Raw genomic sequence first — 16170 nt, forward strand, 5'->3', positions numbered from 1 at the left:
TAGCTTAAATCAGATAACATTAGCTTTGAGAAGATAACATTAGCCAAATGAAGATCACATTAGCTTAAGCTAGTCTTCACAAGATAGGACTAGTTTAAACTTTAGTCTAAACAATGTGTAAACAATATAACCTTAGCCTAAAATAGGTAGCATTAGCTTCAACAAGCCTAAGCAGGACAACAATAGGCTAAACAAACTGCAATTAAGATAACATTAGCTTAAACTACAAAGCATTAGCTTAAACGGGCCTAAACAAGATAACACTAGTCTAAGCAAACTCTCATGAATATAGCATTAGGCTGAATAAAACATTAGCTTAATCATGAAAACATTCACTTAAACATGTTAACAGTAGTCACTATGTTAGCTTAAGCAAAATAGCATAAGCTAACATTAGCTAAAACACACCTTAACAAGATAGCGGAAAACAACCACTAATTAAAATACAATAAATTTGCATGATCGAAATACATTTCTAGCTTTATTTTAAATTTAGTGATGTTTTTCTTTTGTTTTTTGATTTTACATAGTAAACAGTATTTTTATTTTCTTTCTAAAGATGTAACTTTTGTCGCTATTCAGTTAGTTTTTTGTTATGTTACATTAGCTATGTAAATTTACTCTATTTACTCATTTTATTGACATTTTTGCGTATTTAATGACCACAGGAAAAAAATCTGAGAGGAAAAACTCAGTAAAGGTACAGATTTGTTATGGTCTAAAATACAGCAGGAACACGTTTGCAGGAGTTTGGCTTCGACTTTCTTGATCTTGAAACTGACATTTTAAACAGAAAACGCTGCGATGTGTTTCTAGAATGATCCCTGTTTTTCTCCAGAAGTTACCTGGAGGTTTACCTGAAGGTTTACTGTTCCTGCACATGTGGAGGATGAAAAGCGAAGCCTGCGTCTGTCCCAGAACGGCTGCTTTTGACGTCAGTTGGCGGTGAACAGACAGAAACCCTGCAGCTTATTTTGCATAACAGAAACCTCAGCGCTGAGTTTGAGTCCTCACAATGGGTGTTCAGAAGGACTGTTTACTGACTGAAGAGTTTCCTTCAAGGAGAAACCGACACAGGCGTCTAAATAAAAAATGACGACTGGAGCTGATGTCTGAAATCTCCCCGAGGTTGTTTTTGATCACAGTTTCAGTGTTTAGCTCAAAGTTGCAGCATTCGACCACAAAGAGTCCGAACTGACAGCAGCTACTGAATAAAACTGTTTGGAGAGAAAACTGGGACGTCTGCGGAGGGTCAAACCGTCATCACAGCGACTGCAAAATGTCCCTGTTATGTCTTTAATACGCTTAAAGTACAGACAGAAAGTCATAGACGAACACAGGACAACTTAATCTGCCTGTGGTTGTTCTTCTACAACAGGTCTTCAAACACGAGAACAGCCTCCTAATCGACCGTTTAGTTTTGCCTTTACTGTGTAGAATCCGAAAGCTTTGACTCTGACTGAACCAACACAACAAACAGTTACTGGACCGAACTCCGGTTTTATTAACAAAGGAAACGGAAGGATGGAGGTCTTTTATATTGGAAAGGAATTTTATAAATAGGGTGGAACGTTCCAATGATGTTATCAAATGTCTTCAGAGAACATTAGGTTACCCTTCAGAAGAAAACACTGGAGATAATGGCAACACTTCTCCAAGACAACTCCAAACTTATCCCAAATAGCATCCTAAAAATTGTCAAAAAATTTGATAAATGTGTCCAAAGTTACTCAAAAATTTTCCAAAATCACAAAAACGCTGAAGTCATCCAGTTTGCCCAAGATTACTTAAAAATTTTCCAAAACATCTTAGAACTTCTCCACAAATACTTAAACTGATTTAAAATTGCCCATAATGACAACAACCTGTTCAAATGACTCAAAACGTGTCAAAATTGTCAAAAAAAAAACAAGAATCATTGAAATGACCCAAGATTACTTGATATTTGTCTAAAACATCTTAAAATGTCTTAATAATTTCTCAAAATTTGACAAAAATCATTCAAATTATCCGTGATTACTTTAAATTTGTCTAATATATCTTGAAACTTCTCCAAAATTACTTAAATTTTAACAAAAATTTGTCAAAAAGTTGTCTGAAATGACATAAACCTGCCCAAACGATGCAAGATCTGCCTAAAATGACAACATTTTGCTTAAAATGATTTGCAGTGTGTCTAAAACCCCTTATAAACATGTCTAAAATCAGAATAACTTGTTCAAAATGCTTAGAAGTTTTTTGTAGAAAAGTTAAATATTATGATATCCTTTTTTCTATGATACTGTAAAAGTAATGATGGGAAATGCAGAAACGAATGGACGCCACAAACGAGCTTCAGGAGAGTAAATAAAGGAAATAAAAGGTTCTTTTCCACAGACTTCCCGATGTTCCTTCAGGGCCCCTGGAGGACCCTGGACCACGTTTTGGGGACCTTCAGCTGAGCTGCAGTAGAGCAGCTGTTCTTAAATTAGATCATTTTCCTGAATCACATCATCATGTAGATTAAATTATTCAGGAGCTGCTGCAGCTCAAAAAACTTCACATGATGAAAGTTCTCAGCACGGAAAAGAGCAGGGTTCAGCAGCGGTGCATTCTGGGAATTCTGCAGCGGGGGGTTAGGAGTCCTCGCCGGCCAATCAGAGCGCTCGGCTGAAGGTCGCTGTCAGCGTCTGACCTTTCCGTGTTCCTGGACCGATTCCCTCGCAGGAGGAGGATCCTGGAAACATTTCCGGGGGCTCGAGACGAACTGATGACCTTTATCTCCGTAACCTCCAGCATGTAATCAGATTACTCGTGTTGTGAGGACACGGTGACACTTTACGGGGACGAATTAGTGAGAATCGTGTCCGTGCGGGGACCGGGGAGAGTTTCAAAGTGAGACGGCTGATATTTAAAGAGCAGCTAGAGTGTTTTGTTGGTTTTTGGGTAAAACCAAAGTTCAGTTGGATTGGATTTGTGCTTAAATTAAAAAGCCATGAAGAGTTTTTAAAAATGAATCAAATAAATGACCTGAGCTGCTTTTAATCTTTGATTTGGTTGGCAGCTCCTCCTGCTTCTGAATTAATCATCATCCTTCCAAAGAGCCAAGAACCATTACTGATCTAAGGGTCCATGATAGGACATTTGGACTTAACGTTCTAACTATGTTATCATCAAATCTATAATTATTTTACATCTAGAAAGAACATACTTGTAATGATGACAGATTTCTCTAAAATGACTCGAATCATATCCCATATCACTCAAAATTATAAAAACGTCTGACGTGGTGAAGATAAGTAAACTTGATTCTGACGTGTCCTCTGTTTCCTAGAACTTGTCCCGATCAGTAGCGTAATTCGATCAGATTTGGTATGTTTTGTTGACTTGCCATCTGTAGTTTTTCGAGTCGTCTCCAGCTGGCTCGTCTCATGTCTTTCCTCCATCCTGCAGTTCCTCCGGTCGTGGAGCCGGTGTACACGGAGATCCGTCAGGCACTCGGCCGGGCGTTCAGCCTCACCTGCCGCCTGCTGCGAGCTCATCCTGCTCGACTCCTAAGATATGAGTGGAAACTCGGCACTCGGCTGCTGACCGTCGGACAGTTCAGCGACCAGAAGGATGACACGAACTACCACGTGAGAGCTCTGAACCGGGAAGGATATGGCGAGTACACCTGTGATATCACCAATGAGGCGGGAGCGGGGCGCTGCACCTTCCTTGTCACAGGTGAGATTCAAGTCATTGTATTATTGACTGAACAGATCTGTGCATGACCTGCACTAGACTTCAGCTATGAACACAACTTGTTTTATGACTTGAGACTCGTACATGTCTAAAACATTCACCTTGGACTTGTATTTACTTGATGTCAAGACTTTACTTAAACTTACATTACTTAAGATCGTATTTGGATGAGATGATTAGACTTGACTAGTACCTTTCTTGAAATTCTTTAGACTCGACTCAGACTTATTTAAAATGACATGTGACAGGACTAGACTTGAATTTGTCTCAAAGGATTTGACATGATGTGACTATGACTCATAGTAAGTGACTTTAGGCAAGTAGACCTGACTTGGATTTGTCCACGGTTCCTTGACTTCAGCTTGTCTTGAAGGACTTTAGTAATGACTCGGACTTGTGTCAAATTACTCAAAACTTGGGCATATATAGTTGTAAATCACTTGGAAATTGATTGAAGCATGTCTTAGACAAATATTGACTTGGACCTGTTTTGAACTTGCATTTAATCTGGATTTGTCTTAATTTCTCTTGTCTTGAACAAGACATGGACTTGTCTTAGATATTTTGTCAATTGACTTTAATTTGTCTTAGAAGACCTGAGAAAGACCCTTTTTTTAGACTTGACTAGACATAAGACTTGTCTCAAATGACTTGACATGTAGGCTGGTGAGTAAGTAATGTACAAGTCCTTTTAGGTCTCTCAAGTCTCATTTATGACAATTCTTCTTAGACAATCCAAATTAAATTCACAAGTCATTCAAGACAAATCCAAGTCTAGTCTTGTCCAAAAGGAGTCTGTATTAAGTCCCAAGTAATTCACAGTCAGACCTACACAAGTCTTGACAAAGTCGCCAAGTCTATATTCATTAGAGACTAGGGATGGCTCGATACCACTTTCTCACATCCGATACCGATATTGATACTGCAGTCTTCAGGATCGGGCGATACCGATCCGATACCGATATGATTCTTTTTGTCGTCCTAAAAGTTGTTAATAATACATGGATGTAATTTGCTTGACACTGACGTCTAAAAACACCACGTTCATTGTACAACAACTGTTCTGGTCCCCTAAAGAAAGAAGGAACACGTGACAACAAGTTATGTGTAACTGCTGTGGCTTTATTAAAACTTAAAGCTCACATCGCTTGTAACAGCATTTGTAAACACAACAGACCCAGCTGCACCATTCAAATGTTTGAAATAAAACTGCAACTTGGTGCACATATTTAAATTAAACTAAATAATCCCAGTGTATAAACAGAAAAGTCACATTATACCTCAATGGTATTGCAAGGCTGCGATAAATAATTTTATGAATTAACATAAAATAATAGCATCTCCACTAGAACAATGTAGGTAGGACTCAGTAAGTTACACATGGCTTCTCAAGACACACAATCAGAACAATAAAAATCTAGGCTATACACCTGATTTGCTGCACCAAAACAAAAACAGAAAAACAAGGGTAAACAGTGCTAATGCAATCTAGTGTCTTTCTTCTTTTGCATGCAGCCGCTGATGTTGTACTGTATGTAAAACACAGTGAACAATTATTTTATTGACACGTGTACAACACTGATGGAATATAAATAATATCTGGGGATTAAACCTTGTCCTAACGTTCTCATGCGAGTGAAGCTGAGAGCAGCATAGGATCTCCCCTGATGCCATTTAGACACCAACGTGTGGATGAGACGAGAGACCTGTCACCTCATCATATTTAACACGAAAACATGTTCACAGTTCCCTACTTTATCACATTTAACCCGAAAAACAGTAGAAAACAATAAAAAAAAAACAGTAAACGTACAACAGAGAAGCCGTCAAGCGGCCACAGAGTGAAACGTAAGTCGCACATGTTCATGTGAAAATACTACAACAATCTACATTTTCCACCACACAAGGTGGTTGGTCATCCAGAAAAATGAACTCGACAATTTTCTGTGTTATATTTTGGCGTTGGAGTGAGTTTTTACTCTTCTGTAGTGCTTCCTGCAACAATGGTTGCCACGGTTCACTTTCTGTTTTGCACTCGCCTGTAAAAAGTCTCCGTACTGCTTTCCATGACGCTTCTGCAGATGCTTCATTAAGTTTGTTGTGTTAAAATGTCCGGTTTTGCTGCCACCCCTTGAGACACTCATTTTGCAAATGTTGCACTCAGCTATTTTACTTTTCTCCTCCATTTGCATATAGTAATTCCACACGGAAGAGATGACCACAGCTCTCCAGGCTCCTGTTCAGTCTCTGTTCACGTGACGAAAACACGGGCACATGGCAACCATGGCAACAGCTCGTCTGTGTTACGGCATGTTGTGAAAAGTGAAGATGAGGATATATGACAGATTGGGCTTATGGATCGGATCGAAGGAGTTCTAATATAAAACTCCGATGCTCAATCCAGTCATTTTGGCCTGGATCGAACTCGATATCGATCCAGCGGATCGGATCGAACCATCCCTATTAGAGACTAGTCAAACCAATTCAACATTTTTTCAGGACAGGTCCAAGCCAACTCTTCTCTAACACAAGCACAAACTAGAAAAGCACTCAGAGAGTGCAGACCTCTGCCAAGGATAGAGAGGAAAACAGGAAACCCATGCAGTAAAGGATCATGAGCTTGAATTGAAGGTCTGAGCCTTGATTTAACAGCTTCTCTCTCACATGAGGTGAGTTAGTGGCAAATACGATCCTATCACGCACCATCTCGTCACTATTAGCATAGCCGCATTGCTTCACAAGTAGCTTTAGGTCAGAACGAAATGTTCAAAAGACTCCCCTTCACCTTGCAGTCTGTCATTGAACTTGTACCTTGCAAAAATCGTGTTAGTTTTAGGCATGAGGTACTCTTCAAAGCATCCGTAATAAGTGTCTAGCTTATTAGCTTCATCTGCGGTCAATGTCCAAGTGTTAAAAATATCGCGGTCTCTTTCTCCTACCCACAGCATGTAGCTGCATTGGGTCGCTTCCTCCTTTCCCTTTAGCGGTCCAGAAAACATGAGCTTTACGTGCTGCACGAATCTCTGCCATGCGTCAGGAACGCTTGCCGAATCCCAATCCATCTGCGGTGTAGGCACTCCCGATGGATCCATCATTAACTCCTTTCTTTAGAAGCGTACGGTCCGATGAGTCTCTGACACCATGCAATGTTCTGGTTTCCATGAAATAAGACGACTTATTGAAGATTCTATCGGAGTTTTATTTGCTGCTCTGCCGCTCACATTGACCTTCATTATAACTGAGGTAAATGACACATCCCAGCATGCATTGCTACTCCCACTTGAACTCTGGTGAGTGATAAGGGACAAAATACTAGTACGTATTGGGAATACAACGCATACTAAAAAAACATACTAAAAAAACAGAATCCAGGATCCGGATTTCCACCAAAATTAAATCAGCTCTTCCTCTTACCACAGTCTACATCCCGTCAAAATTTCATCTGAATCTGCCCAGGCATTTTTGAGTTATCTTGCTAACAGACGGACACACAAATGCCGGGTGTCACATAACCTCCTTTGCGGAGGTAATTAGATCTCAAGTCATTTGTGGCAAGTTCATGATATTTTCCAAGAAACTGTGGACACGTCCAAGTTTAGTCTAGTTGTCTCAAGTCACTTGATATGACTCATAGTCAGATCTTGTCATCGCAAGAAATTTGAAACAAGTTACAAGTTAAGTTGAGAATAAGTCAAGTCCAAATTAAGTCTAAATTATGACAACTCCTGAAAGCACCTCAAAAGATCTAAAACTTGACTCTTTCTCTGGACTTGATTTGTGACTTTACACTTGACTTCCTACTTGTCTTGAATGATTTGTGTTGACTTGCGACATGTCCAGCAAAGGTTGAGCTTTTATTTTTCAGACCTGAGAGCTGCAGTGACAGATTCTAAACCAGTTCTTGATTTCTTCCTCCCAGTTCCCTGCAGCGTTGTTCCTGCTGCAGCTGGTCCTGGTTCTGCTTGGGAACATTAGCTGTTTACATGCTGCAGATAACGCTTAATTACAGTTTATCTCATCTGTAAATCCTGCAGACAGAAGCAGTGGATCACTGAGTGTCCTCGGGGAGGTGGTAGGCGTCATAAATAATGTGCTAGAGCTTCAGGAAACCTTCACATCCTCTCCCACATCTGTAGCCTCCCTGACAACAAACAGCGTTCTCCCGGTGGGAACATTAGGAGCTTCCTGCCTTTAGAACCTGCTGCCTCCTCTGTTGTTCACTTAGTGCAGCTCTGACAGATTAACACTGAAAGTCAAACAAACATTTCAAGTACATGCTGGAACTTTGCAGGTTGCCGAGAACAAAAAAAAAGCTTGATCTTGTGTTTGCCCTTCTGCTTCTTAATGTGGATTTCTGACACTGTAGCTTTAATATTTAAAGGGTCGTCCTGCTGTTTTCTCCGTGTTTCTGTCCCTTTACTCTGAATGTTGCTGAGTTTTAATTCCTGCTCCCGGGCCGATACTGTATATATGAGCGGCTCTGAAAAATGCTCCCCAGGGCTTAACGCTGGTTGGTTTAACAACAACAAACGTATTTTCTTACTTCAGTCTTGCTGTTCTCGGACAAGAATTGACTTGAACTTGTCTTGAAGGACTTGTCACTTGACTTGGATCTGTGTGAAATTGCTTGAGATTTAAATAGTTGTTGTAAATTCCTTGGGACTTCATTCAGATTTCTGTTGGACAAGACTTAAGATAAACTTGTCTCAAAGAAGTTGTAAATTAACTTCCCCTTGTAATAAAACACTTGGGGTTTGACTTGAACCTGTGTTAAATTGATTGAGACTTGAGCAGGTCTTGTAAATTATTGGGACCTAATTTAGACATATCTTGGGCTTATCCTGTGTTGCATTTGACCTGAATCGGACTCGCCATCTAATCTAGAGTTGTGTATTCGTTTATCTTGTCTTTGACAAGACTTAACTTGTCTCTAATAACTTTAGATGACGTGACTTGGTTTTGAGCCGTAGTTAGTGACTTGAGGCAACTAGATTTAACTTGGATGTGCCTTCAGTTTTTTAACAAATGACTATAACTTTCCCCAAATTACTTGAGACTAATACCTTTAGACTTCTTCTTTCTCAGTTTCTTGAGACAAGACTTCAATTTGTCTCAAAAGATTCAAGACTTGACTTTGACCTGTGTCAAATTTCTTGAGACTTGAGTCAGTCTTGATGTAAACTTACTAGAACTTACCCCAGATGATTTAAGACTTTATTTATACTTGTCTTAGAAAAGACTTGACATGGACTTATTTTGAGTAACTGACTTGGTTTGACTTGCTTTGAAAGATTGTACACTTGACTTTAACATGTCCTCAGTTTCTTGAGAATGACTAGAACATCCCCTAAATGACTTGAAGTTAAGAACTTTTGACTTCTAAACTTTTTTCAAAAAGAGTTAAGGCAAGACTTGACTCTGACGTGTCTTCAGGTTCATGATAAATGACTAGAACTTCCCCTAAATGACTTGAGACAAAGCACTAAAGACTTCTGACTTCTAATTTATTAGCAGAACTTAAGATAATTAAATTAGACTCTGATGTGTCCTCTGTTTCGTAAGAAATAACTAGAACTTGCCCTGATCCGTATCTTTTGTTGACTTGCCAACTGGAATTTTTCGAGTCATCTCTGGCAGACTTGTATCAGAATGATTGCAGACAGAAGTACATCAGTTCTTCAGACCAGGTTTAGTCTCTGGTGTAAACTAGACTCTTCATTGACTCTCAGACGGAGTTTCAGTCTCTCGGCTCTAACTGAGTCTCCTCGTGTCTCCATCCTCTCTTGATGAAAGCGCCCCTGCAGAGACGCCCTGTCAGCGCTGTTAGACTTCCTGTAAAACCCGCCGCCCCGTTAAGCCTCTTATCAGGGCCGGCCGGCGAGCGGCGTTCTGCAGGCGGCAGCAGAACCCGTTTAAAGAGGGGGTTGTAAGCTGAGGATGGAGAGCTGATGCAAAATGACGGCGATTATGTCGACTTGTCATTTGCAGAGGTGAAGTTAGTGTTGTTAATCAGGTGTGAACACGCCGGTGGCATTTTAAACCTCCTTCATCCCGCCGCAGCCAATGAGACGACAGCGAAGCTTCAGAATAAAAGTGACAGAAGTGAAGCATCAAACTGTGAGAGTAAACTCTAACCTGACGAGTCGCCAGACGCTTCGGTTGTTCTTCACACCATCAGTCTGTGAAAAGATTCCCCTTCATTTAATCTGCTAACCTTTATTTTAGCTGGAAGCCTCTGAGATACTTTATCTCATTTATAAGGGAGACCCTGCCAGGAACATGTCACATTACATCACATCAGTCATTTACAGCATCACAACCCAACAGGAGCTCAGAGACATGAGACCTTAAAGTCCAAAGTCTGGGAAGAGAATCCTCTCAGATTAGATGAAACTCTGGAGCGTGATTGGCTGCAGTCTGACTGTGAGAGGATGATCAATGGACGATAAATCCTGCATCATTCTGCATGTCTCTTTTTCACTTGGAATGAATCTGAAGTGGCTCCTAATTCATTCAAACCACTTTAAGCACGTTTTATACCCCATATTCCTTTGTACAGAAATTGTATTAAATGAAAAACAATGCCACCAAAGTCCTGAGGGTTTGGGTAATTTCACCATCTGCAGTAAAGATCTCAGCAAGTTTAAACACTGTGATTATCTAATCAGCAGTCAGAATAGTTTTGCTAACGACTACTCAACTCCATTTTTACTAACTAGTGCAGTCCCTCCATTCAGAGGCCACAAGTCTGAAATCGTCAGTGAAAATCTGAACTGAGCTTCAGTAAAAGATTTCTGTACTTCACTTTCTGGTTCTGGAAGATGTTTCACCTTTAACTCAGTTTCAGAAAATCCTCAGTGTTAGCATGCTGTGCAGCTAATGTGGCTAACGCTAGCTTTGATGGTCTGCACACAGCCCAGAGCTCTGTGGAAACGTTAATTTATACCATTAAACAAGGACTGCATGGGTTGTTGTGTTTTCATGTTCAACCTAAACTCAGCTGCTGTTTCCATCTGTTATTTTCATACAGCTGAACGCACAATAACAGCTGTTCTCATGACAGATGTTTCTGTTGTCAGACGGCAGAACGAGGATTAAACAGTGACTGAAACTCAGCGGCCATTTTATTTAAAATCCTGATTTTAAACGTCTTCTATGGAGGTAAATTTGTTTCTTTATTCTTCAATCGAAAAAAAAGTTGCTCCAATCGCAAAACATGTTTTCAATCAGAAAAAACTTCACTTCAATCAAAAAAAAACGTTTTCAATCAAAGAAAACTCTTGTTCAAACGCAAAAAAATATTTGAGACCCAAAAAATTGCATATAAACACGTTTTTTCTTTGATAGAAATTTTTTTGTTTTTGTTGAAAATACATTTTTTGATTGAAGTCATATTTTTGGATTTGAGCCATATTATGGGTAGGACATTTGTTTCTTTATTACTCAATGAAAACAAAAGCATCCTCAATCTCAAAAAATGTTTTCAATAAAAAAAAGGTCACTTCAATAATAATAATAAAAATTCAATCAAAGAAAAAAACGTTTTCCCAATAGAAAAAATATTTGAGACTAAAAAACAAATGCATTCGAATGAATTTACTGTGAGTACAATGCCCTCAGCACACTTCATATTATAGGCTATATAAACACTGTTAAGCACGTTATATGGTTTATACCGGCGGATTCATGAGAATCTGAGCTTTCCATCGGCGTATAGTGTTTGTATATTCATGTTTGCAGTTTCAGACATTTAGCAAATTGCTTATGCAGATCTCAAAGTGAACCGCGGACGGGACACTGAAGCGCAACTGAAGTGCAACGGGTTAATATAACGTGCTTAACAGTGTTTATATAGCCTATAATATGAAGTGTGCTGAGGTCATTGTACTCACAGTAAATTCAGTATCGTGGATACTACAATGCAGCTGCAGCTGGTGGTGGAATAAGTAGTGGCCTGCGCCTGCAACCACAGATGCAGTGTGAGCTGCACAAACATACGACTATAGAAAAGACTGACTTCCCCGCACACAAGTAGCTTCTTCTGGAGAGAGATTCGTCATTGGTGTGGACACCTGTCACTCAAACATGCCCGACCAATGGAGAAGCATCCGCCCACTGTGGGATGTTTGTGTCAAAATGATTCAATCGCAAAAAACAGGCTTCAAAACTTTTTTCACTTTGATCGGAAAAAAAGGTGTTTGAATGCCAAAACAAAGTCGAAACACTCCGAACACTTTTTTATTTGCTTTGATTGAAAATAATTTTCTTGATTGAAGCTATATCTTTTGTGATTGAGTAATAAAGAAACAAACGTCCTACTCATTTTATGGCTCAAAACCAAAAATATGACTTCAATCAGAAAATATATTTTCAGTCAAAAACTGAATTCAATAATGAAAACATTTCAATCAAAGAAAAAACGTGTTCGAATGCATTTGTTTTTTAGTCTCAAATATTTTTTCTATTGGGAAAACGTTTTTTCTTTGATTGAATTTTTATTATTATTATTGAAGTGACCTTTTTTTATTGAAAACATTTTTTGAGATTGAGGATGCTTTTGTTTTCATTGAGTAATAAAGAAACAAATGTCCTACCCATAATATGGCTCAAATCCAAAAATATGACTTCAATCAAAAAATGTATTTTCAACAAAAACAAAAAAATTTCTATCAAAGAAAAAACGTGTTTATATGCAATTTTTTGGGTCTCAAATATTTTTTTGCGTTTGAACAAGAGTTTTCTTTGATTGAAAATGTTTTTTTTTGATTGAAGTGAAGTTTTTTCTGATTGAAAACATGTTTTGCGATTGGAGCAACTTTTTCTTCGATTGAAGAATAAAGAAACAAATTTACCTCCATAGTCTTCTGCCAAAAAATAGGAGTTAAAAACGACTGCGCCGAGAATTCAGAGGAACATTCTTGCAAAACAATCCTCGGAGTTAAAGTTAGAAGATAGCAAGTCCTCTTGTCACACACTCTTTCATGTCAGCTGTTTTCTCAATCACAGACAGAGAGAGTCTTCGTTCTGAAGGGGGCGGAGCCAGCAGAGGCTCAGCTGCATCCTTTATTATTTTCATTATATATTAATGATCTCCCAGATGGTTTTCTTAGAGCTACAGCTCTTTCGTCCCAGTCCTTTGATTTCCCTTCACATTGTTTGTTTGTAAATGTTCTTACTTTCACTTCTACCGCTGATTCCATCATCTAGGGTTCAGGTTCTTAACCTGATTTTAGTCGTTTCATCTCCTCAGTTGTTTTCTTTGCTTTATGCAGGCAATAATTTGACCCTTCTGAGACAGATTAACATCCTTTCCATGACAACAGGATATGTCTTCTTACATGAGAAGCTCTTCACAGCATCAGCTAGGGTTGTCATCACTGCAATAATTATCCAATGGAAGGACCTTATCTATTTGTTTAGTTAAATCCAGGTAGAGACTTTTTTTTCTGGATAGGCAGTGTATAAGACTATGAATGGGATGGCTCTAGCCATCCAAAAGAGAAATGGTATTACTAATACAAGGTTGGCCACCAGGGGGGATTGTGAAGTCAAATTTATAAAGCCCTCCTTTGCACAGATTATCGATTAAAAGTAGGGCTACAACTAACAACGCGTTGACTAATTGTCTGAGCACGATACGTCATCAAAAGCGGAAGTGAGCACGCAATGCCATAGAAATTATCGTCCGACCGGAGTGCGGAACAAGGACGGACATCGGCTCTGCATCGTGCATGGATTATGTATGCACGATGTAGCGCGGATGTCGCGTTTAGATACAGCTGTATAGTAAACGCTGACATGTTTACGACAGATGTCCACGCTGCATCGTGCATACATGATACATGCACGATGTAATGCCGATGTCCGTCCGTATTCCGCGCTCTGGTCGGACGATGATTTCTGTTGCATTGCCTGCTCACTTCTGCTTTTGATGATGTATCGTGCTTAGACGATTAGTCGACGTGTCATTAGTTGCAGCCCTAATTAAAAGTTGCCCAAACTGAAATATTCTACCTCTAGCTATCAGAGAAAGCTCCACCTCCTTCAGTTTTAAGAGACAGTATAAGGCATGGCTCATTAACAATCAGGCACTTTAACCATAAACACTTTATGACAGGCTCTGCCTAGAAAGCACTTTACTAAAACAATAACACTTTATGGTTGGTTTAACACAGCCAGAATTAATTTGTCATCGTCTTTGTTTTACTATCTTTTTTTAGACGTCTGTAACCCTGTATGTTTTCTTTTATGTTTAGGACAATGGATGGAAATTAGCCTTGTGCTAAATCCGGTTTGTTTACTGCAGCCTTGTGTGAAGTTATGAGAATGTACATTCATTAATCTACACTGTCCCGTCCAAATGAGGAAAGAAATGAAAGTTAAACCTGCAGCCTGTTTAGAACCAGATTCTAACCAGGAGCTGTGGAGTCATTATGGAATCTTCCTGGCAGTTTTCTTTCCACCTGACGCCCCATCGGGACACAAGAGACTTTCATTAATTTGCTGAGAAGTGTGACAGTGTGGGACCTTCAGCTCAGACACTGAGCGTCACTGTAACAGCTTGGTTTTCATTTAACCTTTATTTAAATCTGGAGGACCCATTGAGGCCATGACCTCGTTTTCAGGGATGTCAAGAGAGCAATCAAAACAGAACAAACAGGGCGATAATTAACAGAAAATAAACACAGTTAAAAACAGCGCAGTAGTTTGTGATCATGTTTTTTTTATTTACCCACAGTACAGTTTTGTAAAATTTTTATGTTTGTTGCATCAAGAGGAATAAAAATTCAGTGTTTAAATGTAGGACTGGAGGCATCAGTTGAATATCTCCATTTAATGCCTTATAAATAAAAATAGTGTCACAGCTTCCTGCTCCAGATAATCAGCCAATGTTTTCCTTCAATAATAATAATAAAGACATAATCTGAAACGGACAAGAACATGGATTATTTATTCACTTTCTGCAGAATATATCAATGTTAGCTTTGTTTGTGAACAGCTTATTTTTCATTGCTGACAAATGTAAAAGTATGAGATTTAAATGTGAGTTTTTGATCCAACCAGATACTGAGATAATTATTCAGTGTTAATATGTAAAATATGTCATCCACAATAACTCTGACTGTAGGAACAAATGTTTGTTCTTGTCTATATTCAGGAAATATTCAATTTTAAAAATAACCTGGACCTGCTTCTGACACCTGCTTGACTTCTGTGTGACTTCTATCTGACCTCTGTGTGACTTCTATCTGACCTCTGTGTGACCTCTATCTGACCTCTGTGTGACCTCTATCTGACCTCTGATTGACATCCAACATCTGTATAGCCCCTGTATGACCCCCGTCTGACCTGTAACACCTGTATGACCTCTGTGTGACCTCAATGTGACCTTTGTGTGACTTCTAATTGATCTCTAACATCTGTATAACTTCTCCTTGACATCTTTATGTCCTCTGTACTACATGTAACACATGTGTGACCTCTGTATGACCTTTGTTTGACCTCTGCTCAACCTCAAACATCTGTTTGACCCTTGTGTGATCCCCAGCACCTGTCTGACTTTTGTATGATCTCTGCATGACCTCTGTGAGACCTGTAACATCTATGTGACCTCTGCTGGACCTCTGGTTACCTCTAACATCTGCTTGACCTTTACGTGACATGTGTGTGACCTCTGTTTGACTCCTGTATGACCTCTGACTCCTGCGTCTGCCCAGGTAAGGCCTACGCTCCAGAGTTCTACTACGACACCTACAGCGCTCTGTGGCAGAACCGGCCTCGAGTTTACGGCTTCAAGCTGCAGTGGACCCAGATGGAGCCCAACGCTGTGGACCGAATCCTGGCCTACAGACTGGGCATTCGGCAGGTTGGTACCAGCAGAACCAGCTAGATCTAGAGCCAGCCTTCACTCCATGGAGAGATCCACCTGCTCACTTGTAAAATATGGGATAGTCTAAAATGTGGGATGCTTATTACTCCACCCAGGAACACGGTGATGATGGGCGTTGGTTTGTCTGTTAGCAACATTACTCAGAAACAGACTTCTCATAGGAGCTTTAGTAGAAACCAACTGGACTTCTTCTTCCACGATTACCATGACTTGACCAATGGAGAACCTCCACAGACACTAGCTTAACCATTAAAATTAATAAAATCCAGTGGATATTATGCAGATTGCACTTACTGTGATGATCACCGTTGGTTTGTCTGTCTGTTTGCAATATTACCCAAAAGCAGACTGACGGATTTGGGTGAAATTTTCAGGGAAGGTCAGAAATGACTCAAGGACCAAGTGATCAGATTTTGGTAGTGTTGCGGCTTATAGTCTGGATCCACAGATTTGTTAAAGATTTCTGCATCATTGCCAGATAGCGGCACGCCATCACTGTAAATGGTAAATGGTCTGTATTTATATAGCGCTTTACCATACTTGCAAGGTACCCAAAG

General features: G+C 39.6%; 1 protein-coding gene across 1 annotated transcript in view; it reads left to right on the forward strand.

The window, feature by feature from the left end:
- The window catches only part of mdga2a (MAM domain containing glycosylphosphatidylinositol anchor 2a), a 101352-nt gene that overhangs the window by 62228 nt on the left and 22954 nt on the right, over positions 1–16170 (forward strand). The window contains 2 exon segments of the mRNA XM_051946914.1: positions 3433–3705; positions 15441–15589. Coding sequence (XP_051802874.1) covers positions 3433–3705; positions 15441–15589 — 422 coding nt within the window.

This window comes from Acanthochromis polyacanthus, chromosome 1 (assembly GCF_021347895.1).
Source record: "Acanthochromis polyacanthus isolate Apoly-LR-REF ecotype Palm Island chromosome 1, KAUST_Apoly_ChrSc, whole genome shotgun sequence".
NCBI lineage: Eukaryota > Metazoa > Chordata > Actinopteri > Pomacentridae > Acanthochromis > Acanthochromis polyacanthus.